The sequence below is a fragment of the Mustelus asterias genome, chromosome 12, assembly GCF_964213995.1.
Source record: "Mustelus asterias chromosome 12, sMusAst1.hap1.1, whole genome shotgun sequence".
Lineage (NCBI taxonomy): Eukaryota > Metazoa > Chordata > Chondrichthyes > Carcharhiniformes > Triakidae > Mustelus > Mustelus asterias.
Window position 1 is genome coordinate 102,568,252 of NC_135812.1, and position 18,395 is coordinate 102,586,646.

The 18,395-nt window shown below is 43.1% G+C and overlaps 1 protein-coding gene across 2 annotated transcripts in view; it reads right to left on the reverse strand.

Moving 5' to 3' along the window:
• Window positions 1-4,627: 4,627 nt before the first annotated feature.
• arhgdia (Rho GDP dissociation inhibitor (GDI) alpha) overlaps window positions 4,628-18,395 on the reverse strand; it is a 58,832-nt gene continuing 45,064 nt past the window's right edge. For both annotated transcript variants that reach the window (XM_078225756.1, XM_078225757.1), the window contains exons 3-6: window positions 17,066-17,149; window positions 13,883-13,959; window positions 10,700-10,763; window positions 4,628-6,138 (exon numbers count right to left, since the gene is read on the reverse strand). In XM_078225756.1, coding sequence (XP_078081882.1) covers window positions 5,939-6,138; window positions 10,700-10,763; window positions 13,883-13,959; window positions 17,066-17,149 — 425 coding nt within the window. In that variant the 3' untranslated portion in view covers window positions 4,628-5,938. The remainder of the gene's footprint in view (window positions 6,139-10,699; window positions 10,764-13,882; window positions 13,960-17,065; window positions 17,150-18,395) is intronic.

Sequence of the window (18,395 nt, forward strand, 5' to 3'; positions counted from 1 at the left end):
TTTAAATGTACATAAACACCCCTCTCTGTCCCTGCATGTCTAAAATTGTACCGCTTACTTCATTTGTCTCTCCTCATTCTCCTCCTATATAAAATATAACCACTTCACACGTACCTGCATTAAATCTCATCTGTCATAAAGCTGCCCATTCCGACAGTTCGCCCCCTTGAAGCTGGTCCCCACACAGCACATTATTTAATTTGTTCAATTCACACATTCTACAAATTCAAATTCAGCTTCAAGCTAAGTTTAAGTCACTTGACAAAACCCAAATTAAATGCTAACCAACCTTTCCATTGCAAAGGTTACACTTTCCATAAACGATGCCTCACTTCTTTATTATATTAAGACACTGCAACAGGTGATGTTCACTTGTATTCAGGATAGAGAAGTTGTTACCGTTTGAAATGTAAAGCAGGGTTGAATAAAGCTTTGTGAATTTAATTTCTTGTTTCTTTCAAATAGCACGAGGTTATTACCCCTTCCAATCACTCAAACCCCCAACAGTTAGAAACTAATGGCATATGCTTAGAATACAGACCCCCTTCATCTATCTTGGGGAATATGCCGATGTCTTGGCTTTTGAGACAAGCTGAGATAGCAAAACTTTCAGCAGGAATAGGGCCTGGGTGGGATTGCGGCTAATGCAGATTCAATGGGCCGAATGGCCTTCTTCTGCACTGTAAGGATTCTATGATTCTATTCTATGACAACAATTCAGTGGGAAAACGTAATCTGGATTTCATTTATGGGTGGCACAGTGGCACACTACTGCCTCACAGCTCCAGGGACCCACGTTTGATTCCCGGCTTGGGTCACTGTCTGTGTGGAGTCTGCACATTCTCCCCGTGTCTGCGTAGGCTTCCTCCGGATGCTCCGGTTTCCTCTCAGTTCAAAAGAGGTGCATTGGCCGTGCTAAATTCTCCCTCAGCGTTCGCCGGAGTGTGGTGCCAGGGGGATTAACTAGGGTTATGGGGATAGGGCCTGGGTGGGATTGTGGTCGGTGTAGACTCAATGGACTCCTTCTGCACTGTAGGATTCCATAATTCACAATTGTTTAAATCCTTAGTTATCCAGTTCCGTATCTCCATTTTTGCTTCATCCACCACCCTCCACGTCAGTTTTTAATATTCGAGACAAATAACAAAATGAATCAGAGTTTATGTAAATTATGCACATGACGTATCAGAATTTAAAAGCATTAAATGATTGGTCATAAGCTGAATGTTAGAAGATTTTCACTTCCACACGAGGATGCTAGAATTTGAAACTACATTTTATTTCAGTTTCCTCTAAGGTTTCTCAAGTCAAAACTACAAAATAAACCATCAGGAAGGAATGACTCAGCTGTTTTGGTGTGTTGAAGGAACTCAAAATGCAAGTAATTGCCAGGAAGTGGTTAAATTCTTTGGAAAAAAACAAATGAAAAATCCAGATGATACATTTGTTTTCTAGATATTGGTCATCACTCAGAATTTAACCAGTGAGTGAGAGCCAGGATTAAGGAACGCCAGGACTGTGGAAGGGTGTTGCTCTGATCAACACACTGTACTGGCTAGCTGCTACATGTTCAGCTGGAACTACACCACCACTTTGCAGTACTGACAATCAGGCCAGCTAAATACCAGTCTCCAGTGACTGGTCTATACCCTCAGTCCCATTTATTGGTAAATCGCCTCTAGTCAAATGTCCCAGACCTGCCCCATATCAGATTATTGAGACTGGCACAGATGATGAAAGTTCAAAGCAGAGGAAATACAAGGCTGCAGACATAGAATCCTACAGTGCAGAAGGAGGCCATTCAGCCCATCGAGTCTGCGCCAACCACAATCCCATCCAGGCCCTAGCTAGTCTCCCTGACACTAAGGGGCAATTTTAGCATGGCCAATCCACTAACCTGCACATCTTTGGACTGTGGGAGGAAACGGGAGCACCCGGAGGAAATCCACGCAGACACGGAGAAAACATGCAGACTTCGCACAGTCACCCAAGCTGGGAATCGAACCCAGGTCCCTGGCGCTGTGAGGCAGCAGTGCTAACCACTGTGCCACCCCTTAAAGAAGATGAAAGAGACAGAGGTTTCAGGGAGGGAATTCCAGAACCTAGGGCTTAGATAGCAGAATGTATAGTGGCCAGTGGTGAAGCAATTAGAATTGGACATATGCAAGGGGCCAGAATATACAGCGAGGGGGTGCAAAAAGTGGGGAAGACTTCATGCCCATGAACTGTAATGAGAACCTGTGAACTCCGCACTGACAGTGACCCAAGCCAGGAACCAAACCCAGGTCCCTGGTGCTGTGAGGCAGCAGTGCTGGCATTAGTTCCAGATTGCACCAAAATAGTCACCACACAATGTCTCTCCTTCCATAATATTAAGCTCTATTGCTCGAAGACAAATATTGTTTCAGAAAGACAAGAATTAGAAACAGAATTGGCAGTTGGAAGAATGAGTTAATAAATGACAGCCAGCACAGGATTGTAAATGGAAAATGGTGCCGGTGACTAATCTGGCCGAGCCCTATGATGAGGTAACGGAAAGTTGGTACGGTGCGCTGGGTGTTACCCATAGGGGGCCAGTGAGCATAGTTGGCTAAAGTGTGATTCAGGCTCCAACAGAGCAGGTTCAATTCCTGTTCCGGCTGAGGTAGACTTGGGACCTGCCTCCTCACCCTGCCCAGGAGTAGGCGGCAATGGCAGAGCACTACTGATAGAAATAGCCAAGAAAACGGCTCAGGATAAACCATCAGCAGACAATGAGCCAAGGATCGGCCTCCGGAGCATACATTAATAAACATGTGTACATGTCAAACTCCATTTCAAAGTCCAAAATGCCCCATAACAGAGTCACTCATTTTAATAAGTTGTGCTGATGCAGCTGCCCGGAATTGTTTTACCTCGTTAAGCTTTATATTTTTAACAGGGTATTTGATGAAAAATATTCAGTTTTCTTCGGTTGAGGGGGGGGGTTTGGGGGAGGCAAAGACGTGAAAACTACATACAAGTCATCATGTTTCAAGCTATTTATACCAAACGTACGTTTCCAAATATATTGCAATTTTTACTTTTCATGCTAGTTGGAACAGAAAGGCAGCTTCCACTTTTTGCTGAAAAATTGTGGACTTGTTTTGCAACGGAACTGAATTCACTTAGTCAGCACCCACAAGAAGTGAAGTATAGTCTCTCAAACCAGGCCCACCATTCAACAATGTCACGGACATTTCTCCACCTCACATCCACTTTACTGCCCCGTACCCGCAGTGCCAAGAAAATCCTTCAATGGTGGCCATGAATATATTCAATAACTTGGGCATCCACAATCCTCTGAGTACGGACTTCCAAAGATCCATAGAACCTCTGCAATGCAGGAGGCCATTCAGCCCATTGTATCTGCACCAACTCTCCAAAAGAGCATCTTCCCCCACCTATCACTCTAACCCCACACATTTACCAAGGCTAATCCACCTAACCCGATTGTGGGAGGAAACTGGGGCACCCAGTGAGATGGGAGACACACAAAAGTGTCCAGAGGGGCAATTTTTTCACACAGAGGGTGGCGAGTGTCTGGAACTTGCTGCCAGAGGGAGTAGTAGAGGCGGATACGATTTTGTCTTTTAAAAAGCATCTAGACAGTTACATGGGTAAAATGGGTATAGAGGGATATGAGCCAAATGCAGGCAATTGGGACTAGCTTAGTGGTTTAAAAAAAGGGCAGCATGGACAACTTGGGCCGAAGGGCCTGCTTCCATGCTGTAAACCTCTGACCCAGAAGAAACCTACACAGACACCGGGAGAACATACAAACTCCAGTCACCCAGGTCTCTGGCGCTGAGAGGCAGCAGTGCTAACCACCATGCCTCCTTAATCCTAATCCACAATCCTGGGTGAAGAAATTCCTCATTCTCTACACTTCACAACTGGAGAAAACAGCTTCTCAGCACCCACTCTGCCCAAGCTCCAAGACTAACTTGAAACGTTAACCCATTCTCTCAGCCCCATTGGGTCTGCACTCGGAGTTTAGAAGGATGAGGGGGGATCTTATTGAAACTTACAGGATACTGCGGGGCCTGGATAGAGTGGACGTGGAGAGGATGTTTCCATTAGTAGGGAAAACTAGAACCAGAGGGTACAACCTCAGACTAAAGGGACAATCCTTTAAAACAGAGGAGGAGGAGGAATTTCTTCAGCCAGAGAGTGGTGAATCTGTGGAACTCTTTGCCGCAGAAGGCTGTGGAGGCTGGGTCATTGAGTGTCTGTAAGACAGAGATAGATAGGTTCTTGATTAATAAGGGGATCAGGGTTTATGGGGAAAAGGCAGGAGAATGAGGATGAGAAAAATATCAGCTATGATTGAATGGCAGAGCAGACTCGATGGGCCGAGTGGCCTAATTCTGCTCCTATGTCTTATGGTCCACAGATTCTGCAAGTGTTTCCATAATTTTTTGTACATGCTTCAAGTTTCCAACAATCATCCACACAACCCAACTGACCTTTGGTCTCTCAATTTCTCACGTGGATTGGTGCCAGGTGCTGTCTGATAATGTGCATGTGAAGAGAGCCTTGGGATGATTTACAATGTTAAAGGCATTACATACAATGAAAGTTGCTGACAGACAAAAGACAACAAGTATTTAGTTTGAGTATTTTATTACATTTGCTGTGAAAATGAGGGTACGGTTCTATAACCTGTTAATGTCCAGTCTACACAGGAGTCATAAGAGAACATAAAAAAAATCCATTATTTTAAAAGGGGAAGAGCAGGGATATGGCAAGACAAACAGGTAAAAATCACATTTGGTCCCAGTTCTAACCTCAATGGCTACATACAGACTTCCAATGATGCATGCTGACTGCTTAGAACGCTATTTCTTGAATATGCCACATTCAAAAATTGTATTATTCAACTAAAATTAGCCAGACAGAGCACAGAATCCAGGAATAGAATACTGACGCAGTTAAATCTGAGGCACAAAATACAAAGAGGCATAATGTGAGTTCCATCACCCCTTTCCAACACACCGAAGCAATGTTTCTTCACCTTTCTGGATGACGCTTCATCTACTGCTGAAGTTGTGTTGCGGCAGCTCCACTTAGCACCTGCCCCTTGCAAAGCTGTACAGCATTTTTCCCTCTGTTGCAATATGCCAAGACACAGCACAAAAATCTCACTTTAGGAACTGTAGGCCTTCAATACTCAATTTTGTACATTTGAAATACTACTTTTAAGAGGTGTGCACTTACGTCAGAAATGTCAGCAGTGATCAGACTAGCCCCGATGCAGTGCCATCACACCACAGGTTTCCAGTCAGACAAAACAGATTCTGGATCTATGCGATCGGTATAAAAGACTCGACTAAGAAACTCTACCATGATTTTTCTTTCTTCTTCTGCGATTATTTCCAAAAACAATTTTAGCGTACATAAGGCAACATGGTTACACAGAATAAAAATTACAGAATTTCTTTTTAAATCTGAGGAAAAACTGTTTCTAAAGATTTATATTATATTCTTTTGTCTAGCTGAAACATTGCTGTGATCATTCGGATTTCCAAGCTTGGCGTCGTGCTTATGAAATAGACGAGAAGAAGTGGTCAAATCCCCACTGCGGAGTGTCAAGACATTAAGCCACGTCTAACTCACTCAATGCTTCCCTCTTTTAAAGCAAAACTGCAACCCCTCCCCCCCACCCCACCCCCACAAAAGGCAGCTTTGTCAAAGAACAAAAAAAATTAAAGTGAGACTGGGGAATGAAACATGTAAGCCATGACTCTGACTTATGTCTTACAAAAAAATGGGTTTGATTTTCTTTTGCCAATGATCTCACTGTGCAGTATAAATCTAACACATTTGTTCCTTTTCAAAAAAAAAGATAACTTTGGTACAGGTGGTGTATTTTTTTTTGATTCCTCTATCAGATGGACTACAACTGGTCTTGCGGTGATTAATCTTTCCAATTCTTTGTGATGTTGAGTTGCCACTCCCAAGAGAGGTGTTTGTGCTGGTCATCATCTGTGAAAAGGGATTTAATAACATAGCTGCCCCTCGCCATCATGCCTTTGGGTGCTTCTTCCTGTGGTGTGAGGAACTCATATTCGCTGTCACGTGGACCATAGCTCCCAACCATGTATTCAGTCTTATCAACTGTTCAAAATGTACAAGAAAAAAACATTTTAATTAAATCATCTACTTACAACCAAGCCCCACATGCACCTGTTATTTAACTAGCAAACAAGTGGATTACTTAGTTTCTTTCCACACTCCACCCAGCATGTACTCAAAAGGCTCACCGTTGACCCTCTTAGGAATACAGAAGGTCATTCAGTATTTTGATCCTTGTTCCACCATTCCACTAAATCGTGGATTATCTCATCTTACCTCCAGCCAGCCACTTTGGTTTCAGAATCCTTCATATCTTTACAAGCAAAAACCTGTGTTAATTTTTCAACCTGCCCAACTGCAAATGTTTATGGGGAGGGGAGTTCCAGATTTAACTGAAGGAAGAGGATGACAGAATAGCCCATGCAGCGCCTCAAGCCTGCTCTGCTAATTGAGATCATGGCTGAACTCCTAAATCTCTTTCCTGCTCTATTAGAACAAAGAACAATACAGCACAGGAACAGGCCCTTCGGCCCTCCAAGCCCGCGCCGCTCCCTGGTCCAAACTAGACCATTCTTTTGTATCCCTCCATTCCCACTCCGTTCATGTGGCTATCTAGATAAGTCTTAAACGTTCCCAGTGTGTCTGCCTCCACCACCTTGCCTGGCAGCGCATTCCAGGCCCCCACCACCCTCTGTGTAAAATATGTCCTTCTGATATCTGTGTTAAACCTCCCCCCGTTCACCTTGAACCTATGACCCCTCGTGAACGTCACCACCGACCTGGTGAAAAGCTTCCCACCGTTCACCCTATCTATGCCTTTCATAATTTTATACACCTCTATTAAGTCTCCCCTCATCCTCCGTCTTTCCAGGGAGAACAACCCCAGTTTACCCAATCTCTCCTCATAACTAAGCCCCTCCATACCAGGTAACATCCTGGTAAACCTCCTCTGTACTCTCTCCAAACCCTCCATTCTTCATGATTCAACCCTTTGGTGTCCAAAATTCTTTCTATTTCAGTCCTGAATAATACTCGATGCTGAGCATCCACAGGCTACAGAATTCCAATGATTCACCACGCTGAATGAAGACTTTCCCCATCTCAGCCCTAACATACTCGTCCTAACTAGTTCTAGAGTCTTCAGCTGAGGGAAACACCCTCTCAGTCAAGCCCCTTCAGAATTATACACACTTCAATGAAATCGCCTCTCATTCTTCGAAATTCTGGAGAATATAGGGTCATTCCACTAAGTCTTTCCTTATAGATCAACCCTCTCATCCCAGGAAGCAATCTAGTGAACCTTTGCTGCACACTAACACAAATATACCTTTTCTTGGATATGGAGAACAAGTTGTTCACAGTACCTCAGGTGTGGCCTCAAAATCTTTACATTTGAAGACTTTCCTCACTCTTGTACTCCAACTCCCTTTCAACAAAGGTCAACGTGCAATTTGCCTTTCTAATTGCTTGCTGGACACCTGCATGTTAACTACATTTCATGTACAAGGACAGCCAAATCTCTCTAAATACAGACATTTAAGTGTTTTCCACTATTTTTCTACCAAAGTGAATTATTTAATTTGTCCACATTAGTCACCATCTTGCCCACTCACAACCTATCAATATTTCTTCTCCGCTTACCTTCCCACCCAGTTTTGTATCAACTAACCTGGGTGTATTACATCTGGTTGCTTCATTACAAGACGTTGATTGTTAACAACCAAGGCTCAAGCACTCCACTAGTTACAGCCTGCCATTCTGAAAACAATCATTTACTCCTTCTAATCCTCAACCCATATTAATATACTACTGTGAATCCCATGAACCCTCATCTTCTATGACAACCTGGTGTAGTAACTTATCAAATAAATTCTGAAAATCCATATACATGACATCCACTAGTTACCCCTTATCCACCCTGCTAGTTATACCCTCAAAGAAAATTTCAGATGTCAAACACAATTTCCCTTTCGCAAAACCATGTTGACTGCCTATTCATTTTCCCTACTACTGATGCCAGATTAACTGGGCAATTGTTCTCCATTTTCTCTCTCCCTCCTTTCTTGAATAGTAAAGTTTACATTTGCCACCTCTAATCTCAAGAGTTGTTCTAAAATCTAGAGGCTTCCAGAAGATCAAAATCAATGCATCTATTATCTCTGTAGCTACTTCTATAATCCCCAGTGTGTAGGCTGACAGGTCCAGGTTTTTAGCCTCATTAACTTCTTCAGTTCTTTTTCCACACTAATATCCTCAAGTTCCTCATTCTCATTAGACTTTTCGTCCCCTACATGTTCTGGGATGTTCTGCGTCTCCTACACAAAGTCAGATAAAATATGTTTCGTGTTTCTGCCATTTCTTTATTCCCAATTATAACTTCCCCCATTTCTGCCCCCAAGGGATCCACACTTATTTTTGTTAATTTCTTCCTTTTTAAAGATTGAAGCTTTTACAAACTGTTTTTATATTTCTTACTACTTTATTCTTGATATGGAGATGCCGGCGTTGGATTGGGGTGGGTACAGCAAGAAGTCTCACAACACCAAGTTAAAGTCCAACAGGTTTGTTGGGAATCACCTGACGAAGGAGCAGCGCTCCAAAAGCTCGTGATTCCCAATAAACCTGTTGGATTTTAATTTGGTGTGAGACTTCTTACTTTATTCTTATCCTATTTCCCCCCTCTATCATTCCCTTGGTTATCTGTTGTGGATTGTTAAAACTAACCCGATCCTCAGGATTGCTGCACGTTTGGGTAACTTTGTAACCCTGTTTTATTCTAATACCATCCTTAACTTCTTGAATTAGCCACAAAGGGAACTTAATGCAAATTGTCAATTAGTGTGAAGGTTCCTGGGATTAGGTTTGAATGGACTATGGCTACAATAACCAGATATCGCACTCTGCTTCCCAGGTACTAAAAGTTCACTTACAGGAGTGGTCTTTGATCTAGGAGAAATATCTAGTTTAAACCTAAAGAAAGACATACATCTTTGGATGCGACATCTAACACCAAATTTTACCCCTCTGTATGCAGTTCCAAACTCCCCATCGATTTCTGTGGACAGTACATACCACTGTAGCTGATACTTTATTTTATGCCACGTTTAAACACCTAATCATAGAATCATAGAAACCCTACAGTGCAGAAGGAGGCCATTCGGCCCATCGAGTCTGCACCGATCACAATCCCACCCAGACCCTACCCCCATATCCCTACATATTTACCCGCTAATCCCTCTAACCTACACATCTCAGGACTCTAAGGGGCAATTTTTTTTAGCATGACCAATCAACCTAGCATGACCACATCTTTGGACTGTGGGAGGAAACCGGAGCACCCGGAGGAAACCCACACAGACACGAGGAGAATGTGCAAACTCCACACAGACAGTGACCCAAGCCGGGAATCGAACTCAGGTCCCTGGAGCTGTGAAGCAGCAGTGCTAACCACTGTGCTACCGTGTCGCCCAATGTAAGAAAGTGTTTTAAAAAGTAATATTGGGAAAGATTTCTCTTTTCAGAGGCGGTCAGAGCTGTCGTGCATTTGGATTGTCAGGAGTTTTAGTCCAAATCATATCCCAATTTTGAAATCCACCCCCTCGAGTGCCATAGAACTCAAAGTTTATGACTTGTTTACAATTTAATACCTGCAAACTGAATCAATACCTACTCCATCAGCGCACAATCCGAATCGCAGTCAAAAAATAATCAAAATAACAAGTCTGTTCTGTCTGCCACAACGAAGTTGTTGCATTATTTTGAAGAGAAACTGGAGTGTGCCTGTATTTGGTTGGGGAGGGGAATGGAGGATAGGACTGCTTTCTGGAAAGGGTACCTGTCATGTCAGTGTACCTTTAAGAAATTTTTTTTTTTGAAACATCATGCAGCCAACAGCTTCTGCAATGTCATGAGGGGATTGGAGCTATGCTGTGGCAGTCAGGTGATGGGGTTTTCAGTTTCATTTGTGGCAGTCAGGTGATGGAGGTTTTTTTCGTTTGGGCTTTCAGTTTTGTTTTGGGGAATGTGCTGTTTGAAGCAGTTTAGCAGCAAGCAAGAAGCAGTCTCTTTCTCTCCCTGTTCTTCTCTTAAAGAAGCTGTGTTCTGGGAAACAGATTCGACTACAACCTTTTCGGAGTTTCTTCACAAGGGATTTTCAGCATTCATCCTAGGAGGTGGGATTCCTGTAACAAGTGGGCGTTACCCCATGCTGTATTGTGTTTATTTGGAGGGTTTTGTGTATTGGATGTTGGCTTTGGTCGGAACACATTAGGGATATTTCCTTAAGAGTTATACATAATCATGGTTATTGTGTTTCTAGTTGGTATTTGTTAAAAGTTCTTGCTAATTATCTTACTATACATGTCAACAAATATTCTTAATAAAATTTTTGATAAAAGCTCCCCGTGGGTCAGTTGAATCACACCTGGTCATGCTCATCCTAACCAAATTCAACGTAAAACGTTACAGGTTAGGCGAGCTTCATTGAACACCTTGAAGTATCCAACCTGACTTGTAACAGCATATAAAGGAGGTGGCTGTTCAAAAGTTATTATAAATAGAGCTTTAATTATACATCAAGAGCAAGTGACACACTTGTACTCACTTGTTATTCCTGCCCTCTGCGTTGTTTGAATGTATTTCAGCCCAGAGACTATTTCTTTATTAACCTGGAGAAATGGAGGGGTTCAGTAAACACATGGCCTCTCAGCGATTTGATACAACGCTTGTTAATCCTTGTACGATGGAATCATAGAAACCCTGCAGTGCAGGAGGCGGTCATTCGGCCCATCGAGTCTGCACCAACAACAATCCCACCCCGAGCCCTATCCCCACAAGCCGACACATTTACCCCACGGATCCCTCTAACCTGCACATCTCGGGACACTATTGGCAACGTAGTTTAAACTTTTGTCACACGTCTTTGACATAAAACGCGTGCTCATTCCCAAGAATAATCTGTTGCATTTCAACACACAGCCTTTGCAAGCTTCCTTTCCCATTGGTACGAAGCTTACTTAGTAGTTATTTAGCTTTGCAGACACCCCACTCTGGTGTAGGAATGGACCCACAGAGTTACAATTGTATATTAAATAGACTGGGCAAAAGGATGGATTTCAAAGCAATAATCATCTCCCCTCCTCAGCAGAGGGTGGAGACTAGTATAGGTGGGCACAGTGGTTAGCACTGCTGCCTCACAGCGCCAGGGACCCAAATTAGATTCCCAGTTTGGGTCACTGTCTGTGCGGAGTCTGCATCTTCTCCCCGAGTCTATGTGGGTTTTCTCCAGGTGCTCCGGTTTCCCCCCACAGTCCTAAAGTCGTGCTGGTTTGGCCATACTAAATTCTCCCTCAGTGTACCCGAACAGGCACCGGAGTGTGGCGACGAGAGGGTTTTCACAGTAACTTCATTAAAGGGATCAAGGGATATGGGGGGAGTGGGTGAGGGGAGTGGGGGGGGGGGGGGGGGGGGAATCAGGATATTGAATTTGATGATCAGCCATGATCAAAATGAATGGCCGAGCAGGCTCGAAGGGCCAAATGGCATCCTCCTGCTTCTAGTTTTCATGTTTCTATTGTAGTGTTAATGTAAGCCTACTTGTGACACTACTTTATGCTAGAATACAATGGATCAGACTAACAGCCTGAGTGCATTTTCTCATGAATTTCAGTGTGTATTTATAGAACATTTTTAACGTAATAAAATGTCCCAAAATGCTTCACAGGAAGGTTAACAAAGTTAGTCAACCACGTAAGGAGGTATCAGGACAGGGAAGAGGTAGACCCAAGGGCACTGTGGAATTGTGACATTGTAGACCTGAGGGTCCAGCCGGCACTGTGGAACAGTTACAATCTGGGATGCACAAGAAGCCAGCGTTTGAACAGCGTAGAAAACTGAGAGGCTGAAGGTTAAAGATATAAAGAGGAGCAAAACAAAAGGATATAGTTTCAAATCAAGGCATCATCAGACCAGGAGCATATTTAAGTCCACGGGCACAGAGGTAATGAGCGAACAGGATGTAGTGAGAGTTAGGGTCCAGGCAGCAGAGTTTTTGTTAAGCTCAGGATTATGAAGGATGAAAGATGAGTGGCCAGACAGGAGAGCATTTGGAATTTTTTTTATTAGTTACAAGTAGGCTTACATTAACACTGTAATGAAGTTACTGTAAAAAAAGAGCCAGGCCCAGAGGTCACAAAGCTGTGGGCGCGGGTTTTAACCACAGATGAGCTGAGGCAGAGATGGGCAATGTCACGGTGGTGAAGTTATGTGGTTTCTTTCATGGAGGGGAAACTTGGAAAACTCAAATACAATCTCAAGGTTGCATGTGGCCAGGGAACAGAGATTGTGGCAGGGATTAACAGTGGCTTTGGCCTTTCCAATATTTAGTTGGGGAAAATTTTGTCCCATCCAATACTAGACATGGGACAAGTGGTGTGTGACCAATGAGAAACAGCACAGGGGTCAAGCGAGCTGGCGGAGTAGAATATGGATCAAGAATGAAGGGAAATCACTGTGAGGTCAGAGTAGGCTGCTGCTGAGGCGCTCACACATGCTGAAGGTGGAGAGTTTTCACCCTGTTGGTCTGTTTCAGCCTACATGGGCACGACCAGCAAATTTTTGTTTTATTCTTTTTGGGATGTGGGTGTCACTGGCGAGACCAGCATTTGTTGCCCATCCCTAAGGACCCTCGAACGGAGTACCATGCTAAGCTATTTCAGGGGACATTAAGTGTCAACCACACTGTGTGGGTCTGGAGTCACATATAGGTCAGACCTGGTAAGGACAGCAGATTTCCTTTCCTAAAGGACATTCATGAACCAAGTGGGTTTTTACGGCAATGATAGCCTCAGGGTCACTACGAGACTAGCTTTCAATTAGAAATTTCAATTCAAGTTCCACCAGCTGCCGTGGTGGGATTTGAACTCATGTCCCCAGGGCATTAGCCTGAGCCTCTGAATTACTAGTGTAGTGACGTTACACCATGTTTCTTATTCTTATTTATTAGTGTTACAAGTAGGCTTACATTAACACTGCAAAGAAGTTAGTGAAAATCCCCTAGTCATCACACACTCCGGCGCCTGTTCGGGTTCACTGAGGGAGAATTTAACACGGCCAATGCACCTAACCAGCATGTCTTTCGTACTGTGGGAGGAAACCGGAGCACCCGGAGGAAACCCACGCAGACACGGGGAGAACGTGCAAACACCACACAGACAGTGACCCAAACTGGGAATCGAACCCGGGTCCCTGGCGCTGTGAGGCCGCAGTGCTAACCACTGTGTCACCCTCTCCTCCAAATATTAAACTAACCTCCATGTCGATTGGAGGATTTTATTTTTACTATCTATATATTCTCTCTGGGTTACATTAATTTTCCTGCCAGTTTTTCAAGCTCATCCATTTTGTTTTTAAAAAACATCCAGGAAGGAGGCGCTAACAACAGGAACAAATCTAAAAATAAAACAAGCAGTTATAATTCTGAATTCTAAGCTTCTTTAGCATAAAGTGGAGGCAGCTCCATGAACATAACAATGGAGTCGTTTGTTAATCTGACAAAGCTGACGTTTATAACATTGCAAATCTGTTCTTAAACCAGAGAATTGCTTGTCCCAGATTTCAGATTGTCAGTGGCATTGTGCTAAAGGGTTGCAAAGGGTGGGAGGTTGAAGGCTACAGTGCTAGCAAAACAAACAAACATCTGCCCAAATTCACAAAGCCAGGTACAGCACAGTAACATTCCAATCAGTGATCTCACTATCACACTTATGATTTCAAGTACTGAACACACCTTGAAGCTGATTTTTATCTTGTATTCCACACCTTCTTTCAGTACAAAAGGATTCTTTTTAAAGTTATCAAGGGGACCTGAAAATAAGACATTTAGTCATTCACAAGTACATATTTATTTATAAATTTAAGCAGTTTCATGCTGCACTCAACCAGTCTGAAGATGCATCGAAACAAAATTACATTCTGATGGAGCGGAAATCTCCAAAGTACCTTTAAAATGCTAGAAACCAAGCAGAACTTCTGCAAGGTTATTGACAAAAACCATGGTTACTGACAAAAAACAATATGCATTTTGAGAAAGCTTTTCAAAGTGAAGGGAGGAGATGTGCCCTGGCAGAGCTCTTTAGGAAAGGAGCCCCCATTAGAGCAAGATGGCTGAAGACTAGATCTGTAAGTGGAAGAAAGGAGGACAGAGAGAATCAATCAACAGAGTAGGCAGTGAGAGCGAGGACAGAACTGGAGATTGGTACATTAGTGGAAAAGGGATGGAGACAGGAGCAAGAATTTTGAATGCCAGTGGGATTAGTGCAGACGACACTGTCAAGAGGTAGGCTATCTTGGGTGAGTAATCAGATACACTTTGAAGTTCAAACAAATTTGTAAACAAAAGACACAATTTTAAACACCGCGTATGTTTCAGCTTTACAGACTAGTTTCTGACCACTAATGCTTGCTAAAAACATGAATGCATATTAACATACAAGATGATTGCTTAAAGAATACAAAAGTCACTGAACTGCCCTACAATCCTGCACAGAATAAAGAATCCAGCTCCGACATTTAATAGCTCTCCCCTTTCATTGCTGCACAATGTTTGTCCTGAAGCTCACTTAAACCGGCTATATTTCAAAGTGGAACATGAGGCAACTTTGTTTTCAATTTGTATTATTGGTTGGAGTTGAGAAATTCAGACATCAAATTAAAATGGCTGTTGAATTTGATGAGACAATCCAGCCAAACAAAATAAATTAGACCAAATATTAAATCTAGTTCTTTTCATTAACATGTGGACTGTCATAGAAAGGGAAAAAAAGCGAACACCACAGACTTTATAAAATACTAAAATAGGTAAAGATGAAAAAGATCAAGGGATTTAACGAGACTTTTACATTCAACATGTTCAACGTGGAGCTGTGAATGAAGCTAACATAATATATATTTATAAAGCCTACAGTCTAAAGTACCTTTGACATATTAAAATGCCCTAAGGTGCCTCACCAGAGGGATATAAAGCAAAATTCAACACATGGCGGTACAGTGGTTACCACTGCTGCCTCACAATGCCGAGGACCCAGGTTCAATTCCGGCCTCTGGTCACTGCGCGGAGTTTGCACATTCTCTCCGTGCCTGTGTGGGTTTCCTCCAGGTGCTCGGGTTCCTCCCACAGTCCAAAGATGTGCGGGTTAGGTGGATTGGCCATGCTAAATTGGCCCTAGTGTCAAGGGGCGGTTAGCAGGGTAAATACGTGGGTTGTGATAGGGCCGAGGTGGGATTGTTGTTAAAGTTAAAGTTTATTAATTAGTCACAAGTAAGGCTTACATTAACACTGCAATGAAATTACTGTGAAATTCCCCCAGTCACCACAGTCTGGCACCTGTTCAGTCAATATGTCTAACCATCATGCCTTTCAGACTGTGGGAGGTAACCGGAGCACCCGGAGGAAACCCACGCGGACGTGGAGACGTGCAAACTCCACACAGACAGTGACCCAAGCAGGAATCGAACCCAGGTCCCTGGCGCTGTGTGGCAGCAGTGCTTACCACTGTGCGACCATACCGCTGTTGTTGCAGACTTGATGGGCCGAATGCCTCCCTCTGCACTGTCGGGATTCTAGATTCTATTCTACAAGCCACAGAAAGCAACATTAGGGCAGATGCCAAACTTTGATCAAAGTCATAGGTTTTAAGAAACATCTTAGAGGAAAAGAGAGGCAGAGAGTTCAAGAGGGAATTCCAGAGCTTAGGACTAGGCACCTGAAAGCCCAGGCCACCCAACGTGGAGCACTTAAACGGAAGGATTTGCAAGAAAGGTGAGAATTTTAAAACCGAGGCTTTGACTGATCAATGTGGTCAATGCAACAATACACGTTAGTGAGCACAAGGGTGACAGGTGGACAGGATGCCGTACAGGTTAGGACAGGCAGCAGTTATGATGACATGAAGTTTACAGAGAGTAGAATGTGGGAGGCCAGCCAAGAGTGTGTACATGTCAAATCTGAAGCAAACAAAGACATTAAATGAGGGCTTCAGTGGCAGATGGTGCTGAGACTGGAGCAGATGTTAGAGGGGAAATAAGTCAGAGAAAGTCAGCCTAAAAACTGCACAGTGCTTGGCCACACCTTGAGGCAGCACTTAATTCTTGGTCATAAGAAATAGGAGCAGAGTAGGCCATCTAGCCCCTCGAGCCTGCCCCGCCATTGAGTAAGATCATGGCTGATCTGAAGTGGATCAGTTCCACTTACCCGCCTGATCCCTATAACCTAATTCCCTTACCGATCAGGAATCCATCTATCCGTGATTTAAACATATTCAATGAGGGAGCCTCCACCACTTCAGTGGCAGAGAATTCCAGAGATTCACCACCCCTCTGAGAGAAGTTGTTCCTCCTCAACTCTGTCCTAACTGACCCCCCCCTTTATTTGGAGGCTGTGCCCTCTAGTTCTAGCTTCCTTTCTAAGTGGGAAGAATCTCTCCACCTCTACCCTATCCAGCCCCTTCATTATCTTATAGGTCTCTATAAGATCCCCCCTCAGCCTTCTAAATTCCAACGAGTACAAACCCAATCTGCTCAGTCTCTCCTCATAATCAACACCCCTCATCTCTGGTATCAACCTGGTGAACCTTCTCTACACTCCCTCCAAGGCCAATATATCCTTCCGCAAATCATCAAGGCACAAGGAAGAAATTCAAGACCCAAAAGGGATGAGACAGATTCTTTGCCAGAGACATTTATAAAGAAAGATTGGAAAATTTAGAACGTTGAACCTTTAAAGATGGAAATAACTGTATAAAAAAAACAAACGGCACAGAATAGATAGGTCTGAAACTTAAACTGTAACCGAGAGATAAGGAGACAGGTTCCAACTAGTAAAACATCAATCAATTTTAACACTTAAAATTATACACGGACGGATGTACACATTTTGAGATTATGAAGTGTTCAAGCAAGGGACTTTCCTCACCTGTTAAATCCAAGACTAAGGGCTGAGGTGCAGTTGCGCACACCATCGTTAATCGAGTCACCTGAACATTTGGAACATTCGGGTCTGTAAATAAAGAATAAACACCATTTAATAAAAAAACTGACCTGCAAATACGTCTCTGAACACAAAGCAAACTTTAAAAAGTCAGAACAAGACTCAGAAGATTCAAATATCACTTCTCTGATATGGGCTTATAGACAGTCTCAATTTTTAGAAGGATGAAACTTACAGAATACTAAAAGGCCTGGGTAGAGTGGACATGAGGAAGATGTTTCCATTAGTCGGAGAGACTAGGATCTAAGGGCACAGCCTCAGGGTAAAGGGACAACCCTTTAGAACCGAGACGAGGAGGCATTTCTTCAGCCAGAGGGCAGTGAATCTGCAGAAGGCTGTGGAAGCCAAGTCATTGAGTGTATTTAAGACCGAGATAGATAAGGTTCTTGATTGGCAAGGGGATCTAAGTTATGGGGGAAAGGCGGAGAATGGGGTTGAGAAACTTATCAGTCATTATTGAATGGCGGAGCAGACTTGATGAGCCAAATTCTGCTCCTATATCTTATGGTCTGTGGTTTTACCCTCATGGAATGTGTAAGCTGGTTCAAGTTCAGCTCCATATTAAAACAGAACTGAAATTCACCAAGAGGAAATTCAGCTTCTTTGGCTTAAATCATTTCCACAACAGCTTTTGTAAGTTACAATGGGGCTAACGCTCCTTCAAATAGAGAAGTAACAATCTCAAATGTGATGAAACAGTATTTTTAGTCACTTCCCTAACTTTTCTCCTGAACTCCTGGCCAGTGTCTGATTACACCGCACCATGGGTTATTGTGTAACTATTGCTGTCAAAAAGAGTAAAAATGTCTCTTTAAAAGCGTTGAACCAGAGTGCTGTGAACTTGCCTGTAGTGAGAACAGTTGGAAACTGTCGACCAAAGCAGTAACACAAGCTGCCAGAGTGTTTTGTTTTTAAATGTTGCGTCCACCTTCTTGGAGTTGCAGCCTCCAAAAAGCCAAGTGTGGTCTACGCACATTTAAAAGGGTAGTTTTTATTCAAACTAAATTTCCCCCCATTTGTTTACAAGTTCCAGGAAATGCAATGAAGTATTTCAGAATGTCCACACATTTGAGAATTTCTACTCAAAATTGTAACTACTTGCTACCACGCTAAGTCACATTGCCAAATAAAAACTGATAAAATTGCTTCCAAAGGCAAGTTTGCATTATTAGAAACACTTGTCTGCCCCAGAGCACCGAGAGCAGTTAAAATCATTCTGGTTCCGTGCTAAGCAAACACTGAACAAACGGGTTTA